The sequence below is a fragment of the Nomascus leucogenys genome, chromosome 6 (genome assembly GCF_006542625.1).
Source record: "Nomascus leucogenys isolate Asia chromosome 6, Asia_NLE_v1, whole genome shotgun sequence".
In the NCBI taxonomy this organism is placed as follows: Eukaryota; Metazoa; Chordata; class Mammalia; order Primates; family Hylobatidae; genus Nomascus; species Nomascus leucogenys.
This window is the reverse complement of record NC_044386.1, coordinates 68652208-68671809: the sequence shown is the minus strand read 5'-3', so window position 1 is coordinate 68671809 and position 19602 is coordinate 68652208. Positions and strand designations below refer to the sequence as shown.

General features: G+C 44.0%; 1 protein-coding gene across 1 annotated transcript; it reads left to right on the top strand.

Moving 5' to 3' along the window:
• Positions 1 to 2629: 2629 nt before the first annotated feature.
• GREM1 (gremlin 1, DAN family BMP antagonist) lies at positions 2630 to 19118 on the top strand. The gene is made up of 2 exons (XM_003272780.3): positions 2630 to 2811; positions 15139 to 19118. Exons 1-2 carry the CDS (start codon positions 2645 to 2647, stop codon positions 15692 to 15694), a joined length of 723 nt encoding a protein of 240 aa, XP_003272828.2. The 5' UTR covers positions 2630 to 2644; the 3' UTR covers positions 15695 to 19118.
• Positions 19119 to 19602: the final 484 nt, after the last annotated feature.

The window sequence follows — 19602 nt, the reverse complement described above, 5'->3', positions numbered from 1 at the left end:
TAGCACATTCCATACACAGGTGGGCAAAACAAGAGGAAATGGACTTTACTTTTATGAACCAGTGGCTGAGCAGAATCTACTCTTCTCACAACCTCAAAGTAGTTTGAAAGTACTTTCATTAAATAAAATTAATCATTTAGTGATCATGGTTTAGGCATCTCAGATTTGAGTTTAACTTTGACTACATCGAGTCATTCTACTTCTTCTCCCCTTACTAAAAGCAGGTTTTAATTATGTAACCATGTTTAGAGAAGTCTAGGGAGTTTTTACCCTTATGCCTTCATCCTGATTGGATAATGGTTTGCAATCACTTGTTAGGAGCTGTGGAAACACAAATATTGGGCAAAAACTTGTGTTTCTATAAAAATATTTACAAACATACTAGACCATAAATTCTGTGAGGTTTGAGGGCCTGTGTTTATCCTATCCATGATGGTTATATCCTCAGCATTTGGTTCAGCGGACAATCTTAGTGGGAATGTGCTCAACATTCTCAGTCCACAACTATTTATTGAATCTGAGTGCTGTGTTAGACAATCTATATTCTATGTGCTTCATGTAGTCAAAGTGACCTAGACAAAATGCCTGCCCTTATGAACCTTACATTCTAGTGGCAAGAAATACTATAATGCCAGGGAGAAGGGAGAGAGAAATGAGAATGAAGAAAAATGATGCAGTGACGCACAGCCCTCTCTATCTCTTTGGGATACAGAGAGGGGGCGTGTGTTGTGGGGAGGAGGTGGGGGCTCTATTGTAGAAAATATGGCCTGAGAAACTGCATGAGGAAGAGTCATTATGATTTGATAGATGGAGATAGAGAAAACCACAGTGTCAGGGCTCCAAAAGAAAATCACTTCCATTTTGGGAGGTAATTTCAGCCTCTTTGTATTTTGATTTGGGGCAGTATATAAGTCTTGGGAAAAGAAGAAGTGACTAAAGCTTTTATTTTAGATGAGAAGGAGTTAATGAATTTGTAAAATATGCTCCCTTTTGTGGGGAGAAGTACAGCAGTTTGCACGGTGGGAGAACAGCTGGCTCCAATACAGCTTGGTAGTGGGCTTCGACTGAACTGGTCATCGCCTAAGTATTTTGTGTATTTCTGATTACCTATCTCTCCAGGAGCCCACGTGAGCAAGACAGGTCTTCACGCTGGTTCAATGCTCTCATCCTGCAGGCAGCTACAAACTGTGGCTCACTGGATGATTTAACAAAAAATGATTGAGAATTGTAAAGTGCAGCCTCGAGTTCATGTGTAGAAACTGCCATCTGCACAAACAAAACATTCAGAGGACTAAGATTTTAAAGATACTAATGCAGACTTCCTTCTTGCTTCATTTATTTAAAAATATCTATTTCACGTTCCTAACAGCATCTAGTACATGTTTCTTGCTTCTTCCCCCTAACGCCGGACTAAAGAGAAAAAAAAATACGCTGTTTTCTGGTCTGGTCTTGTTTTCCTAGTCAAGTACTTAAATTACGGGTGTTTCGTAAGTATCTTTTGATGGATTTCATTGTTTTGTTGATTTTGCTTTAGACAATACAGACACCTTCATATTTCCTTCTGTAGCAAATCTTTTGCAAAGTCTTCATTTGACGTGGCTGATGGAGCTGGTCTGCAGATCTTGCAGACGTGTTAATTTTTGCACGGACTTTAGCTTCGACACACAAAACTTACGGCCTCTTTGAGGAACCAATTTTTCAAGCTAAGAGAACAAATGAAAGTGTTCGCTCATCTTTCGAAAACTATTTATGTACTTGGTATCCGGAATGTGACATTGGTTTTAGGTTTTTGTCCTAAATTTCTGGGAAGTTACTTCCTCATCTAACGTTTTATTTTCCTGATTTATTCGTCTTTGATATGCTACAGAAAACCCCTCTCGCCCAGTGACTGTTTTCTCTCTCTCTCTTAAGATAATTTAGGAACGGAAGCCTTGACTTTTGACGGTCCTTTTAGTTTTATTCTCCTCCCGTGACTCCCCTCTGTACACTCACAGCCGAGGCCGCCGTGGCGGGCGAGGAGAGGAGGGTGCCATGTTGGGGACAGGCTCCTGCTGGCGGCCGGCGAGCCCGCCAGGTTAACGGGGGCGCCGGGGTCAGCGCCCTCGAAGTTGGGGGCCTCGGGCGGGGCCGCGCGGGAGCCACGACGGCCGCTCTACCAGAGCATCCCGCAGTCCCGTTCCCTCCAGAGGGGAAGAATGGCCGAATCTGGCACGATCCCACGGAGATCTTGCGCTTCCCAGTGCAGTCTCGGCGACTGAGCGCGGGACCAACGCAGGCGATGCCGGGCGGCCGACAGGGGAAGCCCAGACCTGGGGCAGAGAAGGAATGAGGGGCCAGGAGCCGGGGGGATTTCCTCCCGCTCTTCCCTCTCCAACGGGAGCGGAAAATGTGATTTGCTGTGCATTCCAGGCGCGGTTCCCTGGGGTGACCTCTCCCAGCCGGCCCGGGCGGGGGGAGCAGACAAAGAGGCGAGGCGGGCGGAGAGGGGACCCCGCGGGGAAGCAGGAGGGGTGCGGGAGGCGGGGGCAGTACCGGGAAGGGGGGCGGATAGCGGGTCTGGCGGCGGCGGCGGCGCCTGGCCAATGGAGAGGCGCGGCCCCGGGCGCCGCGCTCTGCCGCCGGCATTTAAACGGGAGACGGCGCGATGCCTGGCACTCGGTGCGCCTTCCGCGAACCGGGCGACCCAGTGCACGGCCGCCGCGTCACTCTCGGTCCCGCTGACCCCGCGCCGAGCCCCGGCGGCTCTGGCCGCGGCCGCACTCAGCGCCACGCGTCGAAAGCGCAGGCCCGGAGGACCCGCCGCACTGACAGGTGAGCGCGGACGCACCCGGCAGGGGTGTGAGGGGGGTGGCGGAAGAGGGCCGCAAACCGACCGCAGGACCCGCTCAGTTCCACGCGCGGCAGCCCTCCGTGCGCGCAGGCCCGGGTGCGCTGTTCGCGGGGGCGAATCGTGAAGAACCATCGCAGGGTCCTTCTTGCTGAGGCTGCGGACACCGTAACCTCGCTGCTCTAGGTCTGCAGGGAAACGTAGGAAAAAGGGTTGTCAGGAGCGGGCAGGATGACCCCCACATCCCGTTTTCACCTCCGGGAGGCCCCCGAACACGCTTGGTGCTGGTGGCAGCAGCGCCTGGCAGACGCGCCCGCTTAGCGAGGGCGCGAAGTCCGGGCCGCCAGAGCGCAGGAGCATCCGGACCTACGTGTGGGCCACTGACTGCGCGGCGAGTTGCCTTGAGAGGGTCCCATGTGCTTGAGGCGCCGCGCTGGGTCTGGGGGCGTCTTGGGGCGCCTATTGGAGTCCGCTGGTTGGAGCATCCGGATAATCCATGATGTGTGCATTTGCCCATCCCCGAGGTGAGATGGAGACTGGCAAGGGCAGAGCCGTTGTGTTCAGCCACAGCGGAAAACCGAACGGTGGGTAACCCGACAGCTGGGGTGCGGAGCGCGGCCCTGGCCGCGGGGTCCAGCGAACCCGCAGTGCTCACAAGGCACACACCACACGCGCTGGCGGACCGGCCACGCACTCGCGGGCGCTCGCTTCTCTACTCCAGCCTCTTCCCGGCCCCGCGCACGCCGGGCCTGAATGGTAGACGTTCTGGCGCCGGGCAGCGGCCACCGGCTGGTTCCCACTTCCGCGCGCACCCCTTAAACTGTGTTCTAGGGGCCCCGGCCTCGCCTCGCTGCGCCTCACTAGCTCCTGAGGACTAGGGACTGGCGGCTGAGGCGGGTTGGCGGCTGCAACGAGCTGGGCGTCTTTCGTTCTTTCTTGCTGTCCGGCTGGCTCCGCTGGCCCCTCCACAGCTTGCGGAGCAAGGCCATAGTAGAGGAGTGGGAGGTACATTGGGGCTGTCACCTCCTTGCTGGCCGGAGTTATTTGTAGACTACAGGCTCCGGAAGAATAGACGCGCCACCGCTCTCGCTTGGCATTGCCTTCACATCGCAGCTCCTCCTTGGGGGCGCCCCAGCTTGGCATTTATTTGCCTGTGCCAGGCTCTGGCGACGGTCCCCCGGCCAGGCGGGGAGGGACGGACGGCAGGTGACCAGCCTCTGCTGTGAAGAAATTCCCGCGCGCCCGGAGCTGTCCCTAAAGCGCTCCCGGGTCGAGCCCGTCTACTACCTTCCCCTCCTCGACCGACTCCGAATCTCGGCTCTTATAGACAGAAACACAGCCTCAGCGTTAGGGGTTAAAATCTCCTCTTCAACGGTCCGAGGGCAGAGGGGTGACCACCGATAGGTAATTGGATCTCCTGCTGGAAAGAGCAAATCTGAGCGGTGTGCGCGTCTGTTTATGTTCCCCTTCGAGATGGTGCCAGGACACGAACTGATTAAAACAATCTACTGTGTTAAGTGGGTCACTAGGGTTTTAAGCTGTCCCAGGGACCCCAGAGTAGTGGCTTCCTTCTGGCTGTACACACAAGTTAAATAAATAGCGTAGAAGAGGTTAAGATAACCCCATTCTAGGGTGAGGAGTCCTCTTTCATCCCTAGGGCTTCCCCCTCCCCTTTTCTCTTTTTTTGGAAGGAGGGGGAGCATGAGAGTCTTGAGGGGGGATGTACTTTTCAAAGCAAGGAGGGAAAGATCTTAAGAAAACTGTATATTCTCACTGCCCCCCAAGCCAAGTCTACAACAGTAGGCGATTTGATTACTATCTCTGGATAAATGGCACTGTCAAATTGTTAATATTAACTATTTAAGGGATTTTTAGCAGGGTAGTGGCAGTATGTGTGTGTGTATGTGTGTGTGTGTCTGTGTGTGTGTGTTTAACCTCCAGGTCATTGTAGGAATTAGAGTCTTTTGTAAACTTTGTAATTTCACAGGTTTCCTATTTTCTTAAAAGTTCATTTTTAGTGAAATGTTTTGGTAACCCATGCTCTGTAGGAAATCCAGGTTGGCTAATGCGGTCTTTATGTGAGTAGTTACACAGGGAAGAATAAAAACCTATTATGTCCTCCATCTCTGAATGAGGGCTGCCTACCCTGTCTTTGAAACTAAGCCGAAGATGCCTTCAGTCTTAATGGTCAAGTATTAAAAGTGATAAAATGCAAAGAAATTTCATGCCACAGACACCTCCCCCAAGAACTGCTTGTTGACAGCAAAGCTGTGGAGCATGTTCCATGACAGAGAGTAAAGGACAGCCAGGAAATATAAACCTCTTATGTAAAGGAAAGGCAGGTGGGGGACAGTGGTTAGAGGAGGTGACAGCAGCCTCTAACCAAAAGGCAACCATCAGGCAAGTGCTACCAGCCGGTGTCTTAGATCTGCAAGGAATTTTCTTTAGTTTTAACATATGCTCTTAGAAATTCAAAGTACAACAGGAATTCCTGAGACAAGAGAAATCTTTTTATTCACATGTGAACATGAAGATACAAAATAGATAATTATTTTATTTATAGCACTCTTCAAATTGTATTGCATTAGAAAACATATCCATTGACCCACTGTTAAGGACAGCACTGGGTGTCAATAGGACAGTGGTTAAGGACCTGTGTTTGGGGCTAGATAGAATTGGGTTTAAATCGTTGGCTCGGCTGGGCGCAGTGGCTCACGCCGGTAATCCCAGCAGTTTGGGAGGCCAAGGAGGACCGATCACCTGAGGTCGGGAGTTCGAGACCAGCCTGACCAACATGGAAAAATCCCGTCTCTACTAAAAATACAAAATTAGCCAGGCATGGTGATACATGCCTGTAATCCCAGCTACTTGGGAGGCTGAGGCAGGAGAATTGCTTGAATCCGGGAGGCAGAGGTTGTGGTGAGCCCAGATAGCACCATTGCATTCCAGCCTGGGCAACACGAGTGAAAACTCCGTCAAAAAACAAAACAAAACAAAAAAAAGAAAACAAAACAAACAAAAAACGCTGGCTCTCCCACTTATGAGCTGTGTGACCTTGGACAAATTTCTAACTTTTCTGAGTGTAAATTCCCTGATTGGTAAAAGGAAGATGATATCATCTACCTCATACTTTGTTATGAAAAATAAATGATAAAATTGGGTCAGAATTCAGCATAATGCCTGGCACAGTAAGGGCTTCAAAATAAAAGGTAACTCATTATTAGTAATGGTGTTAGGAAAAGTAGTAATGTTATACAGAACCAGGATATATCACAGGGTATTTCTGAAATTAAATCTGGAATCCTGGCCGGGTGAGGTGGCTCACGCTTGTAATCCTAGCACTTTCGGGAGACTGAGGCAGGCGGATCACGAGGTCAGGAGTTTGAGACCAGCCTGGCCAACACAGTGAAACCCTGTCTCTACTAAAAATACAAAAATTAGCTGGGTGTGGTGGCAGGCGCCTGTAATCTCAGCTACTTGGGAGGCTGAGGCAGGAGAATCACTTGAGCCCAGGAGGTGGAGGTTGCAGTGAGCTGATATCGTGCCAGTGCACCCCAGCCTGGGTGACATCTCTTAAAAAAAAATCCTGAGTCCCACATTACGCAGTGACTAACACATCTTTCACTACAGAACAGAACCTGTAACTTGGCCGTCTCTCAGCAGTGATGCTCAGTGAACGTTTAGTAATTTATTACTTTCTAACTCGTTTCTTGTTGACCTCAAGAATTGTATATAGTCATTAACTTTCCTAAGAAGATCTTTGACAAACATAGAGCTCCTGAGATATTTCACAACCAGGTGTTCTCTTCCCTGTCCTATGCAATGTTGGGCCCCAGCCTGATTTAGCCAACCTGGTCTTCAGACTAGAGAGGCTGTTTAGGGTTCTTACAACACAAAGGGGATGAGACTTTATCCTCTACCTGTGTGCCAACAAAGAATTCTTCTTATCTCCTTGGTGCAACTTGTCTGAAAAAGAAACTCAACACAATTATCTTTTTAAAAATTAAAGATCAAATTAAAAATAAGCTATACTTTTCCCAAAGATTTAGACCTGAGAAAAAGGAATAAATCCTTATAAAACCTGGCCTGCACTTAGAGCATTTGTAGTCACTTCCATTATTTCTTATGCTGGGAGAATAATTTGATGTCATGCCTATTGAATGTCTTTCTAAAGCTTGATTCATCAGGAGGAACTGACCAGAAGTCCATGCACAGACATTTGGCCTTCATGTAATTCCTACTCAAAACTCCCTTTCACTGATTATGAGCAGGTTGCTTAGCTGAAATGAGAAATACAGCAAGAAGAATGATAGAAAGAGCTGGCTTAAACTTTCCCAAAGACATCATGAACACTGGAAACAGGTCATACATATACCATTTTTATTTCTCAGTCCTCAGAATTAGAATATTGTGTTCCTAGAGGATTTGTGAAAATTGGAATACATTGCCATGACCTGCACAGGATAGAGGTGGTTAATATGGCTTATCTTGCTTGTAGATGTTTGCTCTTGATCCCTAAGGGAAACTGGAAGGAAAGCATGCGGTAGAGAGGACCTGCTTTGAGAGTACGTGTCCTCTGGGACAAGTAGAATGGAAGAGAGGATAGAGGCAAAGAGAAAAAATGATGGAGATGGGGTGAGACTTGCTGGTGGACAGTTGCAAAGAAAACTCATGATGAGAATACCATCACATTTCTTGAAGAAGCTGAACTGCACTCATGGGAGGTTGAGGCAGAGTTTGAAAAGAAGATATACTGTCTGCAAAAGAGAATCAACGGAGATGTTAGGTATCTTGATGTACCCTGAGTCTATGAGATGCAGCTTAATTTAATTTTTTTTTTTTTTTTTTTTTTTTGAGACGGAGTCTCGCTCTGTCGCCCAGGCTGGAGTGCAGTGGCGCAATCTCGGCTCACTGTAAGCTCCGCCTCCCGGGTTCACGCCATTCTCCTGCCTCAGCCTCTCCGAGTAGCTGGGACTACAGGCGCCCACCACCACGCCCGGCTAATTTTTTGTATTTTTAGTAGAGACGGGGTTTCACCGTGGTCTCGATCTCCTGACCTCGTGATCCGCCCACCTCGGCCTCCCAAAGTGCTGGGATTACAAGCGTGAGCCACCGCGCCCGGCCATCTTAATTTAATTTAATTTAATGATATGAATAGGCCATTTCATAAGTGGTGGAATTTACCATAAAGTGTTTGCAGCTAATGACGGCGCATGGATGATGTCATAGGAACCTAAGTCTGGATGAGCTATGCACTGAATTTTTACCGTGGGACACCCTTCTACATGTTGCTGCGGAAGAGAATTGTCCTCAAGAAATGTAAATCTTCTGCATTTCCTCTACATCTCTGATATTTACAAAGTGCACATTATTTGGTGACACTACAACTGGGATTTCAAGTGCACATCATTCGTATTTCCTTCACTGAAGAATCAAGAGCAGTCTGGGGGTGGAGAGAGGTTGGGTGATTGACAAGGATGTGGCGGAGCCCTGGTTCCACTATGAATTATAATTCTTATCCTGCTTACTGTCACTCATGTAGAGCAGCTAGTGTGCCTCAGAGCACTGCTGTTCTCTGAGAAGCTGAGGTCTCGACTGACATTCTTGAAGTTGGTGTTTACTTCTCTCTGAATAAACAAAGGTTGACAACTCAGACATCTTACAGTAAGTACTAAAGATTTTTGAAGAATAGAGTTTTAAAAAATGAAAAAACATTTCACTTTCCATTGCTAATAAATCTTATTTTGAGGAAAATTGTACTTTTCTTTAAAGAAAAGAAAAAAAAAGCCTGTCTGTCACTCTAGACCCTTTGGCTTAGAAGGTAGGCACACTCCCGTAGAAAGAGAAAGTCTGTTGCAATTAAAACTGAAAACCATAGTTGACTAATTTTGAATTTATAGCTCTGCTATTGGCTTCCGCCATAGTATTAACTTCAATGGCTTCAATTAGAAAATGAAACCCATAGCATTCCGTATGAGAACAGGTAAAAAGTCAGGGACATTTGGAGTTTTCCAAGAAAAAGAAAGACAAGTCTTAGGAAGCTCTCTGGGATGGAAGGAATTTGCCACACTGAGAGTCAGACATCTGAAGGATAGCAATTGGCTCTTCTGCTCATGGGCACTGGTGAAGGCATTTTAAAATGCGAAGAATGGTAACTCTGTAAATCAATGAGGTTCATAATAATCATGCATTTACAAAATTTTTATAAGCACCTGCCTTGTGCCAGGCACTGAGGGTAAGGTGATGAATAAGCCCTCATCAACTCTCAGACTAGATATTTACTCAATAACAGATGTGAAAATGCCAAGAAGGAAAAGTTGAGTATAAAGAAAGCCTTAAGTTGGTTCAGAGAAATAAAATTGCATTTTTCGGATAGATGTTTATGGAAGGGGCCTTATGAGGTAAACCTGTCCTATGCAGTCAACATACATTCCCAGTTAGTCTCGGATTGGCCTCTGGGATGACAAACTCAGAGGGTCCTGGTCTAGGAGGGGTGAATTTGTCTGGAGGCCATTTTCAGGAGGTATGGAGGAAGATTGGGGCATAGGCCTGGGGCCATCTCCTGTACTCCTCCTCTGAAATGGGGAGCAACTGAATTGTGTTATATTTTATTTTAGATCTTTGTACCAATTGAATAAATACCAGAAATTCGTGAAACCTTCTCAAATTCACAATATACTTTGAGACCAGGAGAAGGCTCCTTGAGGAATTGCCACACTGTCTTCCACACTGGTTGAACTAATTTACGCTCCCACCAACAGTGTAAAAGTGTTCCTATTTCTCTGCATCCTCTCCAATATCTGTTGTTTCCTGACTTTTTAATGATCGCCATTCTAACTGGCGTGAAATGGTATCTCATTGTGGTTTTGATTTGCATTTCTCTAATGACCACTGATGATAAGCTTTTTTTCATATGTTTGCTGGCCCCATAAATGTCTTCTTTTGAGAAGTGTCTGTTCATATCCTTTGCCCACTTTTTGATGGGGTCGTTTGCTTTTTTCTTGTAAATTTGTTTGAGTTCCTGGTAGATTCTGGATATTAGCCCTTTGTCAGATGGATAGATTGCAAAACTTTTCTCCCATTCTGTGGGTTGCCTGTTCACTCTGATGGTAATTTCTTTTGCCATGCAGAAGCTCTTTAGTTTAATTAGATCCAATTTGTCAATTTTGGCTTTTGTTGCCATTGCTTTTGGTGTTTTAGTCATGAAGTCTTTGCCCATGCTTATGTCCTGAATGGTATTGCCCTGGTTTTCTTCTAGGATTTTTATGGTTTTAGGTCTTACATTTAAGTCTTTAATCCATCTTGAATTAATTTTTGTATAAAGTGTAAGGAAGGGGTCCAATTTCAGTTTTCTGCATATGGCTAGCCAGTTTTCCCAACCCTATTTATTAAATAGGGAATCCTTTCCCCATTGCTTGTTTTTGTCAGGTTTGTCAAAGATCAGATGGTTGTAGATGTGTGGTGTTATTTCTGAGGCCTCTGTTCTGCTCCATTGGTCTATATATCTGCTTTGGTACCAGTACCATGCTGTTTTGGTTACTGTAGCCTTGTGGTACAGTTTGAAGTCAGGTAGCGTGACGCCTCCAGCTTTGTTCTTTTTGCTTAGGATTGTCTTAGCTATAAGGGCTCTTTTTTGGTTCTATATGAAATTTAAAGTAGTTTTTTCATAGATATCTACAGAACTCTCCACCCCAAATCAACAGAATATATATTCTTCTCAGCACCACATCGCACTTATTCTAAAATTGACCACATAATTAGAAGTAAAATACTCCTCAGCAAATGCAAAAGAACAGAAATCCTAACAGTCTCTCAGACCACAATGCAATCAAATTAGAACTCAGGATTAAGAAACTTACTGAAAACCGCACAACTACATGGAAACTGAACAACTTGCTCCTGAATGACTACTGGGTAAATAACAAAATTAAGGCAGAAATAAATAAGTTCTTTGAAACAAATGGAACAAAGACACAATATACCAGAATCTCTGGGACACAGCTAAAGCAGTGTTTAGAGGGAAATTTATAGCACTAAATGCCCACAGGAGAAAGCGGGAAAGATCTAAAATCAACACCCTAACATCACAATTAAAAGAACTAGAGAAACAAGAGCAAACAAATTCAAAAGCTAGCAGAAGACAAGAAATAACTAAGATCGGAGCAGAACTTAAGGAGATAGAGACACAAAAAACCCTTCAAAAAATCAATGAATCCAGGAGCTGGGTTTTTTTTTTTAAAAGATTAACAAAATAGATAGACTGCTAGTTAAACTAATAAAGAAGAAGAGAGAGAAGAATCAAATAGACACAATAAAAAATGATCAAGGGGATATCACCACTGATCCCACAGAAATACAATCAGAGAATACTATAAACACCTCTACGCAAATAAACTGAAAATTGAGAAGAAATGGATACATTCCTAGACACATACACCCTCCCAAGACTAAACCAGGAAAAAGTCAAATCCCTGAATAGACCAATACCAAGTTCTGAAATTGAGGCAGTAATTAGTAGCCTACCAACCAAAAAAAGCCGAGGACCAGATGGATTCACAGCCGAATTCTACCAGAGGTACAAAGAGGAGCTGGTACCATTCCTTCTGAAACTATTCCAGACAACAGAAAAAGAGGGACTCCTCCCTAAGTCATTTTACGAGGCTAGCATCATCCTGATACCAAAACCTGGCAGAGATACAACAAAAAAAAAGGAAATTCAGGCTAATATCCCTGATAAACATCGATGTGAAAATCCTCAATAAAATACTGGCAAATCAAATCCAGCAGCACATCAAAAAGCTTATCCAGCACAATCAAGTTGGCTTCATCCCAGGGATGCAAGGCTGCTTCAACATATGCAAATCAATAATCAGTCACATAAACAGAACCAACGACAAAAACCACATGATTATCTCAATAGATGCAGAAAAGGCCTTTGAGAAAATTCAACACCTCTTCATGTTAAAAACTCTCAATAAACTAGGTATTGGTGAAACATATCTCAAAATAATAAGAGTTATTTATGACAAACCCACAGCCAATATCATACTGAATGGGCAAAAGCTGGAAGCATTCTCTTTGAAAACAAGCACAAGACAAGGATGCCCTTTCTCACCACTCGTATTCAACATACTATTGGAAGTTCTGGCCAGGGCAATCAGGCAAGACAAAGAAATAAAGGTATTCAAATAGGAAGAGAGGAAGTCAAATTGTCTCTCTTTGCAGATAACGTGATTGTGTATTTAGAAAACCCCATCATCTCAGCCCAAAATCTCCTTAAGCTGATAAGCAACTTCAGCAAAGTCTCAGGATACAAAATCAATGTGCAAAAATCACAAGCATTCCTATACACCAATAATAGACAAACAGAGCCAAATCATGAGTGAACTCCCATTCACAAGTGCTACAAAGAGAATAAAATACCTAGGAATCCAACTTACAAGGGATGTGAAGGACCTCTTCAAGGAGAACTACAAACTACTGCTCAAGGTAATAAGAGAGAACACAAACAAATGGAAAAACATTCCATGCTCATGGATAGGAAGAATCAATATTATGAAAATGGCCATACTGCCCAAATTAATTTATAGATTCAGTGTTATCCCCATCAAGCTACCATTGGCTTCCTTCACAGAATTAGAAAAAACTACTTTAAATTTCATATGGAACCAAAAAAAGAGCCCGTATAGCCAAGACAATCCTAAGCAAAAAGAACAAAGCTGGAGGCATCATGCTACCTGACTTCAAACTATACTACAAGGCTACAGTAACACAAACAGCATGGTATGGTATAAGTGCTTTTTTTTAAAAAGACAAAGTAAATTAATTTTTTGGTTGTTGGGGTAAAACAAAAGCTCTGTATAAAGAGCAGGGATGTTGTAATGTAAACTGACCAAAGGTGGGAAACCTACAGTCGGAGTAGAAGCTGAATGTCACATTATCAGCTCCAAACTTGAACTGGTCTAAAAGTACTATGTTAATGTTGGAAAGATGGTGCCATTTAAAGATATCTTAAATTCAATATTTAATTCTTTTAATTTGACATTATTCTAGGGTTGAATGATGTTTACTTACCATGTGCTGTTCATTAGAAAATCTAGATCTTACACTGCCTTTGTGCAAGGTAATTGCTCTAATAATACCAACCTGTCCAGTTTTGGTGGGAGAAATAATAAGGTTACTGTTAAGTTGCACTTAGTGGTTATTATATGTAATACTGGTATTCCAAAGAGAGAAGGAAAATGGGTTCTACACAGCTGTGTTCTTAGGTTCAGAAAACCATAGGAGTGGGACAGGAGAACCTTCAGGATTCAGGTCCAATTGTTGTGATGGCCGCAGGAGGGAGGCTGTGAATTCGAAACTGCATCCATTGAAAAGAAAATCCCTCCACACTTTAATAATTCTCTCCGTGCCCCATGGCAGCAAGTGCTTATAGGGCTTGCTACTCAAAGCTTAATAAAAAGGCAGACCTGCTGAATCATAATCTACATCTTCACATTATCCCCCAGATATTGTCTGCACTTTTTCTTTTTTCTTTCTTTCTTTCCTTTTTTTTTTTTTTTTTTTTGAGACAGAGTCTCACTCAATTACCCAGGCTGGAGTGCAGTGGCGCAATCTCGGCTCACTGCAAGCTCCGTCTCCTGGGTTCACGCCATTCTTCTGCCTCAGCCTCCCAAGTAGCTGGGACTACAGGTGCCCACCACTACGCCCGGCTAATTTTTTGTATTTTTAGTAGAGACGGGGTTTCACCGTGTTCACCAGGATGGTGTCGATCTCCTGACCTCGTGCTCCACCCGCCTCGACCTCCCAAAGTGCTGGGATTACAGGCATGAGCCACCACACCTGGCCAATTGTCTGCACTTTCAAGTCTAAGAAGCACTGTCCCAGGAGGAAAATCTTTTTAGTCTGAGGCTTCTCTCTTGCACTCTCATTTTTAAAAATATGCTGCTCCTTCTCCACCTCCTCATCTTCTTCTGCCTTTTCTGTCTGCCTTTACTACCTCCCCTGAACACTCAACTTGTAGAAGAGTTCCCCTTTCTCTGAATTGCATTCTTCACTTCATTCATTCTTTTCTCTCTCTGTCTATGGTTTCCTATTTTTTGTTGTTTTTCCCTCACCTCACCTCCTTGTTATTTTTTGCCATTGTTCACATGTCACTGCCCTTTCAGACCCATGTCTAGCTTCAGACCTGTCCACAGTAATCCATTGCCACTAATTTATTCAACATGCCCACGCCATTTATTAATGTAAATATTTGCACGTACTTGTTCTATCATGCCCATTTTTCTACCTTTTAAATTGTATATACACAGACACATGTGAGTGACATATTTCACTATTTAAAAGGTAGAAAAATGTATATCGTGGTACAAAGAATGATACATTGAGTATCTGTGCCCAGTTTCAAGATAAGAATAAGGTGAGAGGTGAAGCCTCATGAGTCACATCACCTACACGCTACTGTCTGTCGTTCTATCTGCAGTACTGCCACGCGTTTGGTTAGTTCTCCAATTGCTCTCACATTGACATCGAGTTGGATCTGAACAACCTACCTGGGGAGACGAAGTATTGGTATCTTCACTTTAATGGAGTCATTTATTGAGAGACAAAGTGACATCCTTAAGATCAGATAGCAAGTTACTGCACCAGGATCTCGACCTTTCCTGTTTTGTTGTTTTCAACCTTTCCTATTTTGTTGTTTTTGCTCTGTCAAATGCCTTCTAGTCTCCATGAATCTCTCCTTCCACATATGATAAAAATGCAAAGTCTCATAAGCATTCACAGCTCAGGAAGCCTCAGGCTAGTTGGGGAGAAAAGACTGGGACATTTCCGGAGGAATGAAGTCCTCTGGGCAGAGAGGTTAATTCATCTTGCTGTAAAACAAAATAGCGAATAAGTTCCCCTCAAAAGGTGCAAAGGTCATATGGCATTAACATAGTAGGAGCTTACTAAATATTACCAAATACAAGAATGGATATAGTTAAGTGAACGTAATACAAAGTCAAATGTGGTTGGTGCCAGAGGCCAGGAAGATGTTCTTGTGAGAATAGGTGCAGAGAAGAGCTAGGCCCTGGCTGAGTTTAAGCCTTGACTTAGTCACTGTGGGACTCTGGGGAAGTTACTCCATGGATTGACGGCTGGGTCGTGGAGATAATAGTACCTAATTCATACAGGTACTGTGAGAAGTAAATGGAATATTTTACATAAGTGTTTTAACAAGTGCGTTTAAATGCTAGGTGCTATTATTATTAATTTTTAAATTAACTTTGCCATGTTTTGTGTCTTCCCCTCTCTGTGCTTCCTTCCTTTAGTATGAGCCGCACAGCCTACACGGTGGGAGCCCTGCTTCTCCTCTTGGGGACCCTGCTGCCGGCTGCTGAAGGGAAAAAGAAAGGGTCCCAAGGTGCCATCCCCCCGCCAGACAAGGCCCAGCACAATGATTCAGAGCAGACTCAGTCGCCCCAGCAGCCTGGCTCCAGGAACCGGGGGCGGGGCCAAGGGCGGGGCACTGCCATGCCCGGCGAGGAGGTGCTGGAGTCCAGCCAAGAGGCCCTGCATGTGACGGAGCGCAAATACCTGAAGCGAGACTGGTGCAAAACCCAGCCGCTTAAGCAGACCATCCACGAGGAAGGCTGCAACAGTCGCACCATCATCAACCGCTTCTGTTACGGCCAGTGCAACTCCTTCTACATCCCCAGGCACATCCGGAAGGAGGAAGGTTCCTTTCAGTCCTGCTCCTTCTGCAAGCCCAAGAAATTCACTACCATGATGGTCACACTCAACTGCCCTGAACTACAGCCACCTACCAAGAAGAAGAGAGTCACACGTGTGAAGCAGTGTCGTTGCATATCCATCGATTTGGATTAAGCCAAATCCAGGTGCACCCAGCCTGTCCTAGGAATGCAGCCCCAGGAAGTCCCAGACCTAAAACAACCAGATCCTTTCTTGGCTTAAACCTAGAGGCCAGAAGAACCCCCAGCTGCCTCCTGGCCGGAGCTGCTTGTGCGTAGTTCGTGTGCATGAGTGTGGATGGGTGCCTGTGGGTGTTTTTAGTCACCAGAGGAAACACAGTCTCTGCTAGAGAGCACTTCCTATTTTGTAAACATATCTGCTTTAATGGGGATGTACCTGAAACCCATATCACCCCGGCTCACATCTAAAGGGGCGGGGCCATGGTCTGGTTCTGCCTTTGTGTTTTTGTGCCCTCCTGGGGACCAGAATCTCCCTTCGGAATGAATGTTCATGGAAGAGGCTCCTCTGAGGGCAAGAGACCTGTTTTAGTGCTGCATTCGACATGGAAAAGTCCTTTTAACCTGTGCTTGCATTCTCCTTTCCTCCTCCTTCCCACAGTCCATCCCTTAAGTTGTCAGTGACTATGTCAGTCTAGTCTCTTGCTTGCCAAGGTTTCTAAATTAATTCACTTAACCATGATGCAAATGTTTTTCATTTTGTGAAGACCCTCCAGACTCTGGAGGCTGGTGTGGGCAAGGACAAGCAGGATAGTGGAGTGAGAAAGGGAGGGTGGAAGGTGAGGCCAAATCAGGCCCAGCAAAAGTCAGTAGGGACATTGCAGAAGTTTCAAAGGCCAATACCAGAACACAGTGAGGCTGATGCTTCTGAGAAAGTCTTTTCCTAGTATTTAACAGAACCCAAGTGAACAGAGGAGAAATGAGATTGCCAGAAGGTGATTAACTTTGGCTGTCACTGCGATTTGTTCAAACCTAACACCAAACTGAAAACATAAATATTGACCACTCCTATGTTCAGACCCAAGCAAGTTAGCTAAACCAAACCAACCCCTCTGCTTTGTCCCTCAGGTGGAAAAGAGGGGTAGTTTAGAACTCTCTACATAGGGGTAGGAATTAAACAGAAACCTCAGAGGCTGAAATTCCTAATGCCTTTCCTTTTTCATGGTTATAATCAGCGGATTTCCAGTTCACTATTTCCCATAATGCTTCTGAGAACCACTAACCTGATTGATAAAGATTCTGCCTCTTCTGAGTGTACCTGACAGTAGTCTAAGAGAGAGTTTAGGGACTACTCTGTTTTAGCAAGAGGTATTTTGGGGGTCTTTTTGTTTTAACCATTGTCAGGAGATTGGGCTAGAGAGAACAGGAGGAGAGTAAGGAAATAAAGGGAATTGCCTCTGGCTAGAGAGTAGTTAGGTGTTAATACCTGGTAGAGATATAAGGGATATGACCTCCCTTCCTTTATGTGCTCACTGAGGATCTGAGGGGACCCTGTTAGGAGAGCACAGCATCATGGTGTATTCGCTGTTCATCTGCTACTGGTTGGATGGACATAACATTGTAACTATTCAGTATCTACTGGTAGGCACTGTCCTCTGATTAAACTTGGCCTACTGCCAATGCCTACTTAGGATTTATCTAAGGGCCAAAGTGCAGGGTGGGTGAACCTTATTGCACTTCGGATTTGGTTAACCTGTTTTCTTCAAGCCTGAGATTTTATATACAAACTCCCTGAATACTCTTTTTGCCTTGTATCTTCTCAGCCTCCTAGCCAAGTCCTATGTAATATGGAAAACAAACGCTGTAGACTTGAGATTCAGTTGCCCATCAAGGCTCTGGCATTCAGAGAACCCTTGCAACTCGGGAAGCTATTTTTATTTTGTTTTTGTTTTGATCCAGTGCTCTCCCATCTAACAACTAAACAGGAGCCATTTGAAAGCGGGAGATATTTTAAACACCCAAAATGTTGGGTCTAATTTTCAAACTTTTAAACTCACTACTGATGATTCTCACACTAGGCAAATTTGTCCAAACACAGTGTGTGTGTGTTTTGTATACACTGTATGATCCTGCCCCAAATCTTCGTATTGTCCACATTCTCCAACAATAAAGCACACAGTGGATTTAATTAAGCACACAAATGCTAAGGCAGAATTTTGAGGGTGGGAGAGAGGAAAAGGGAAAGAAGCTGAAAATGTAAAACCACACCAGAGAGGAAAAATGACATTCAGAACCAGCGAACACTGAATTTCTCTTGTTTTAACTCTGCCACAAGCATGCAATTTTGTTAACAGAGATGACTTAAGTTGGCAGCAGTAATCTTCTTTTAGGAGCTTGTACCACAGTCTTGCATATAAGTGCAGATTTGGCTCAAGTAAAGAGAATTTCCTCAACAGTAACTTCACTGGATAATCAGCAGCATAACTACCCTAAAAGCACATCACTAGCCAAAGAGGGAAATATCTGTTCTTCTTACTGTGCCTATATTAAGACTAGTACAAATGTGGTGTGTCTTCCAACTTTCATTGAAAATGCCATATCTGTAACATATTTTATTCGAGTCACTGATGATGTCATGATATATTTTTTCATTATTATAGTAGAATATTTTTATGGCAAGATATTTGTGGTCTTGATCGTACCTATTAAAATAATGCCAAACACCAAATATGAATTTTATGATGTACACTTTGTGCTTGGCATTAAAAGAAAAAAAAAACACACATCCTGGAAGTCTGTAAGTTGTATTTTGTTACTGTAGTTCTTCAAAGTTAAGAGTGTAAGTGAAAAATCTGGAGGAGAGGATAATTTCCACTGTGTGGAATGTGAATAGTTAAATGAAAAGTTATGGTTATTTAATGTAATTATTAATTCAAATCCTTTGGTCACTGTAATTTCAAGCATGTTTTCTTTGTCTCCTTTATATGACTTTCTCTGAGTTGGGCAAAGAAGAAGCTGGCACATTGTATGTTGTTAGAGTCTTTTATCTGGTCGGGGGAAACAAAATCTTGACCTAGCTGAACATGTGTTCCTGAGTCAGTGCCTGAACCTTTACTTTTTAAACTGAATGTTCCTTAAAGGTTAACATTTCTAAAGCAATATTAAGAAAGACTTTAAATGTTATTTTGGAAGACTTATGATGCATGTATACAAACAAATAGCAGATAATGATGAATAGTTCACACATAAAGTCCTTTTAAGGAGAAAATGTAAAATGAAAAGTGGATAAACAGAACATTTATAAGTGACCAGTTAATGCCTAAGAGTGAAAGTAGTTCTATTGATTTGTCATTCCTCAAGATATTTAATATCAACTGCATTATGTATTATGTCGGCTTTAATCATTTAAAAACAGCAAAGAATTATATTGACTATGATTGAGGTACCTTGCTGTGTAGGAGGATGAAAGGGGAGTTGATAGTCTCATAAAACTAATTCGGCTTCAAGTTTCATGAATCTGTAACTAGAATTTAATTTTCACCCCAATAATGTTCTATATAGCCTTTGCTAAAGAGCAACTAATAAATTAAACCTATTCTTTCTGTGTGTGTGAGTGTGCGTTTGTGTTTGGTAGTGTTCCTAGGGCAGAGGTGGTGCAGGGATGCACTTATCATGGGAAGGGAGGTAGAATAGAGAATTGGATCACCCGTGATCTTCAGTGGAATGTATTCCTTTTGTCTAGGCCTTTCAGACCCTGCTTGATTTCCGTAGGACACCTCAGGTCAGGCAAGGGAGAGCTGGTCTGCAATTGGAAGTACCAGCCTCTTCCCTAGAGCACAGCTAGAAAGAAGAGCTATAGAGTGTTATAAGGGAGGCCCTGAGATGGAAGGGCCATCACAGAAATGATAATAACTTCATTTCAGGGTGTTCCAGGGGAAAAGCAGGAGAAAGATTTGGGGCTCAGTAGAAGGAAAAGCTTCCTAATGATAAGAGTGATTGGCAATACCATAAGGTGCCTTTAAAAGATAGTGAACTCCTGTCCTTGGAAATATTAAACCACAGGCTAGACATCATTTAATAGGGATG

Bases quoted from the DNA above. Each gene is read 5' to 3' on its own strand.
- GREM1 (XM_003272780.3), top strand. From the start codon at position 2,645: ATGCCTGGCACTCGGTGCGCCTTCCGCGAACCGGGCGACCCAGTGCAC. The intron at 2,812-15,138 runs GTGAGCGCGGAC...TCCTTCCTTTAG, and splicing joins AGGACCCGCCGCACTGACAG to TATGAGCCGCACAGCCTACA.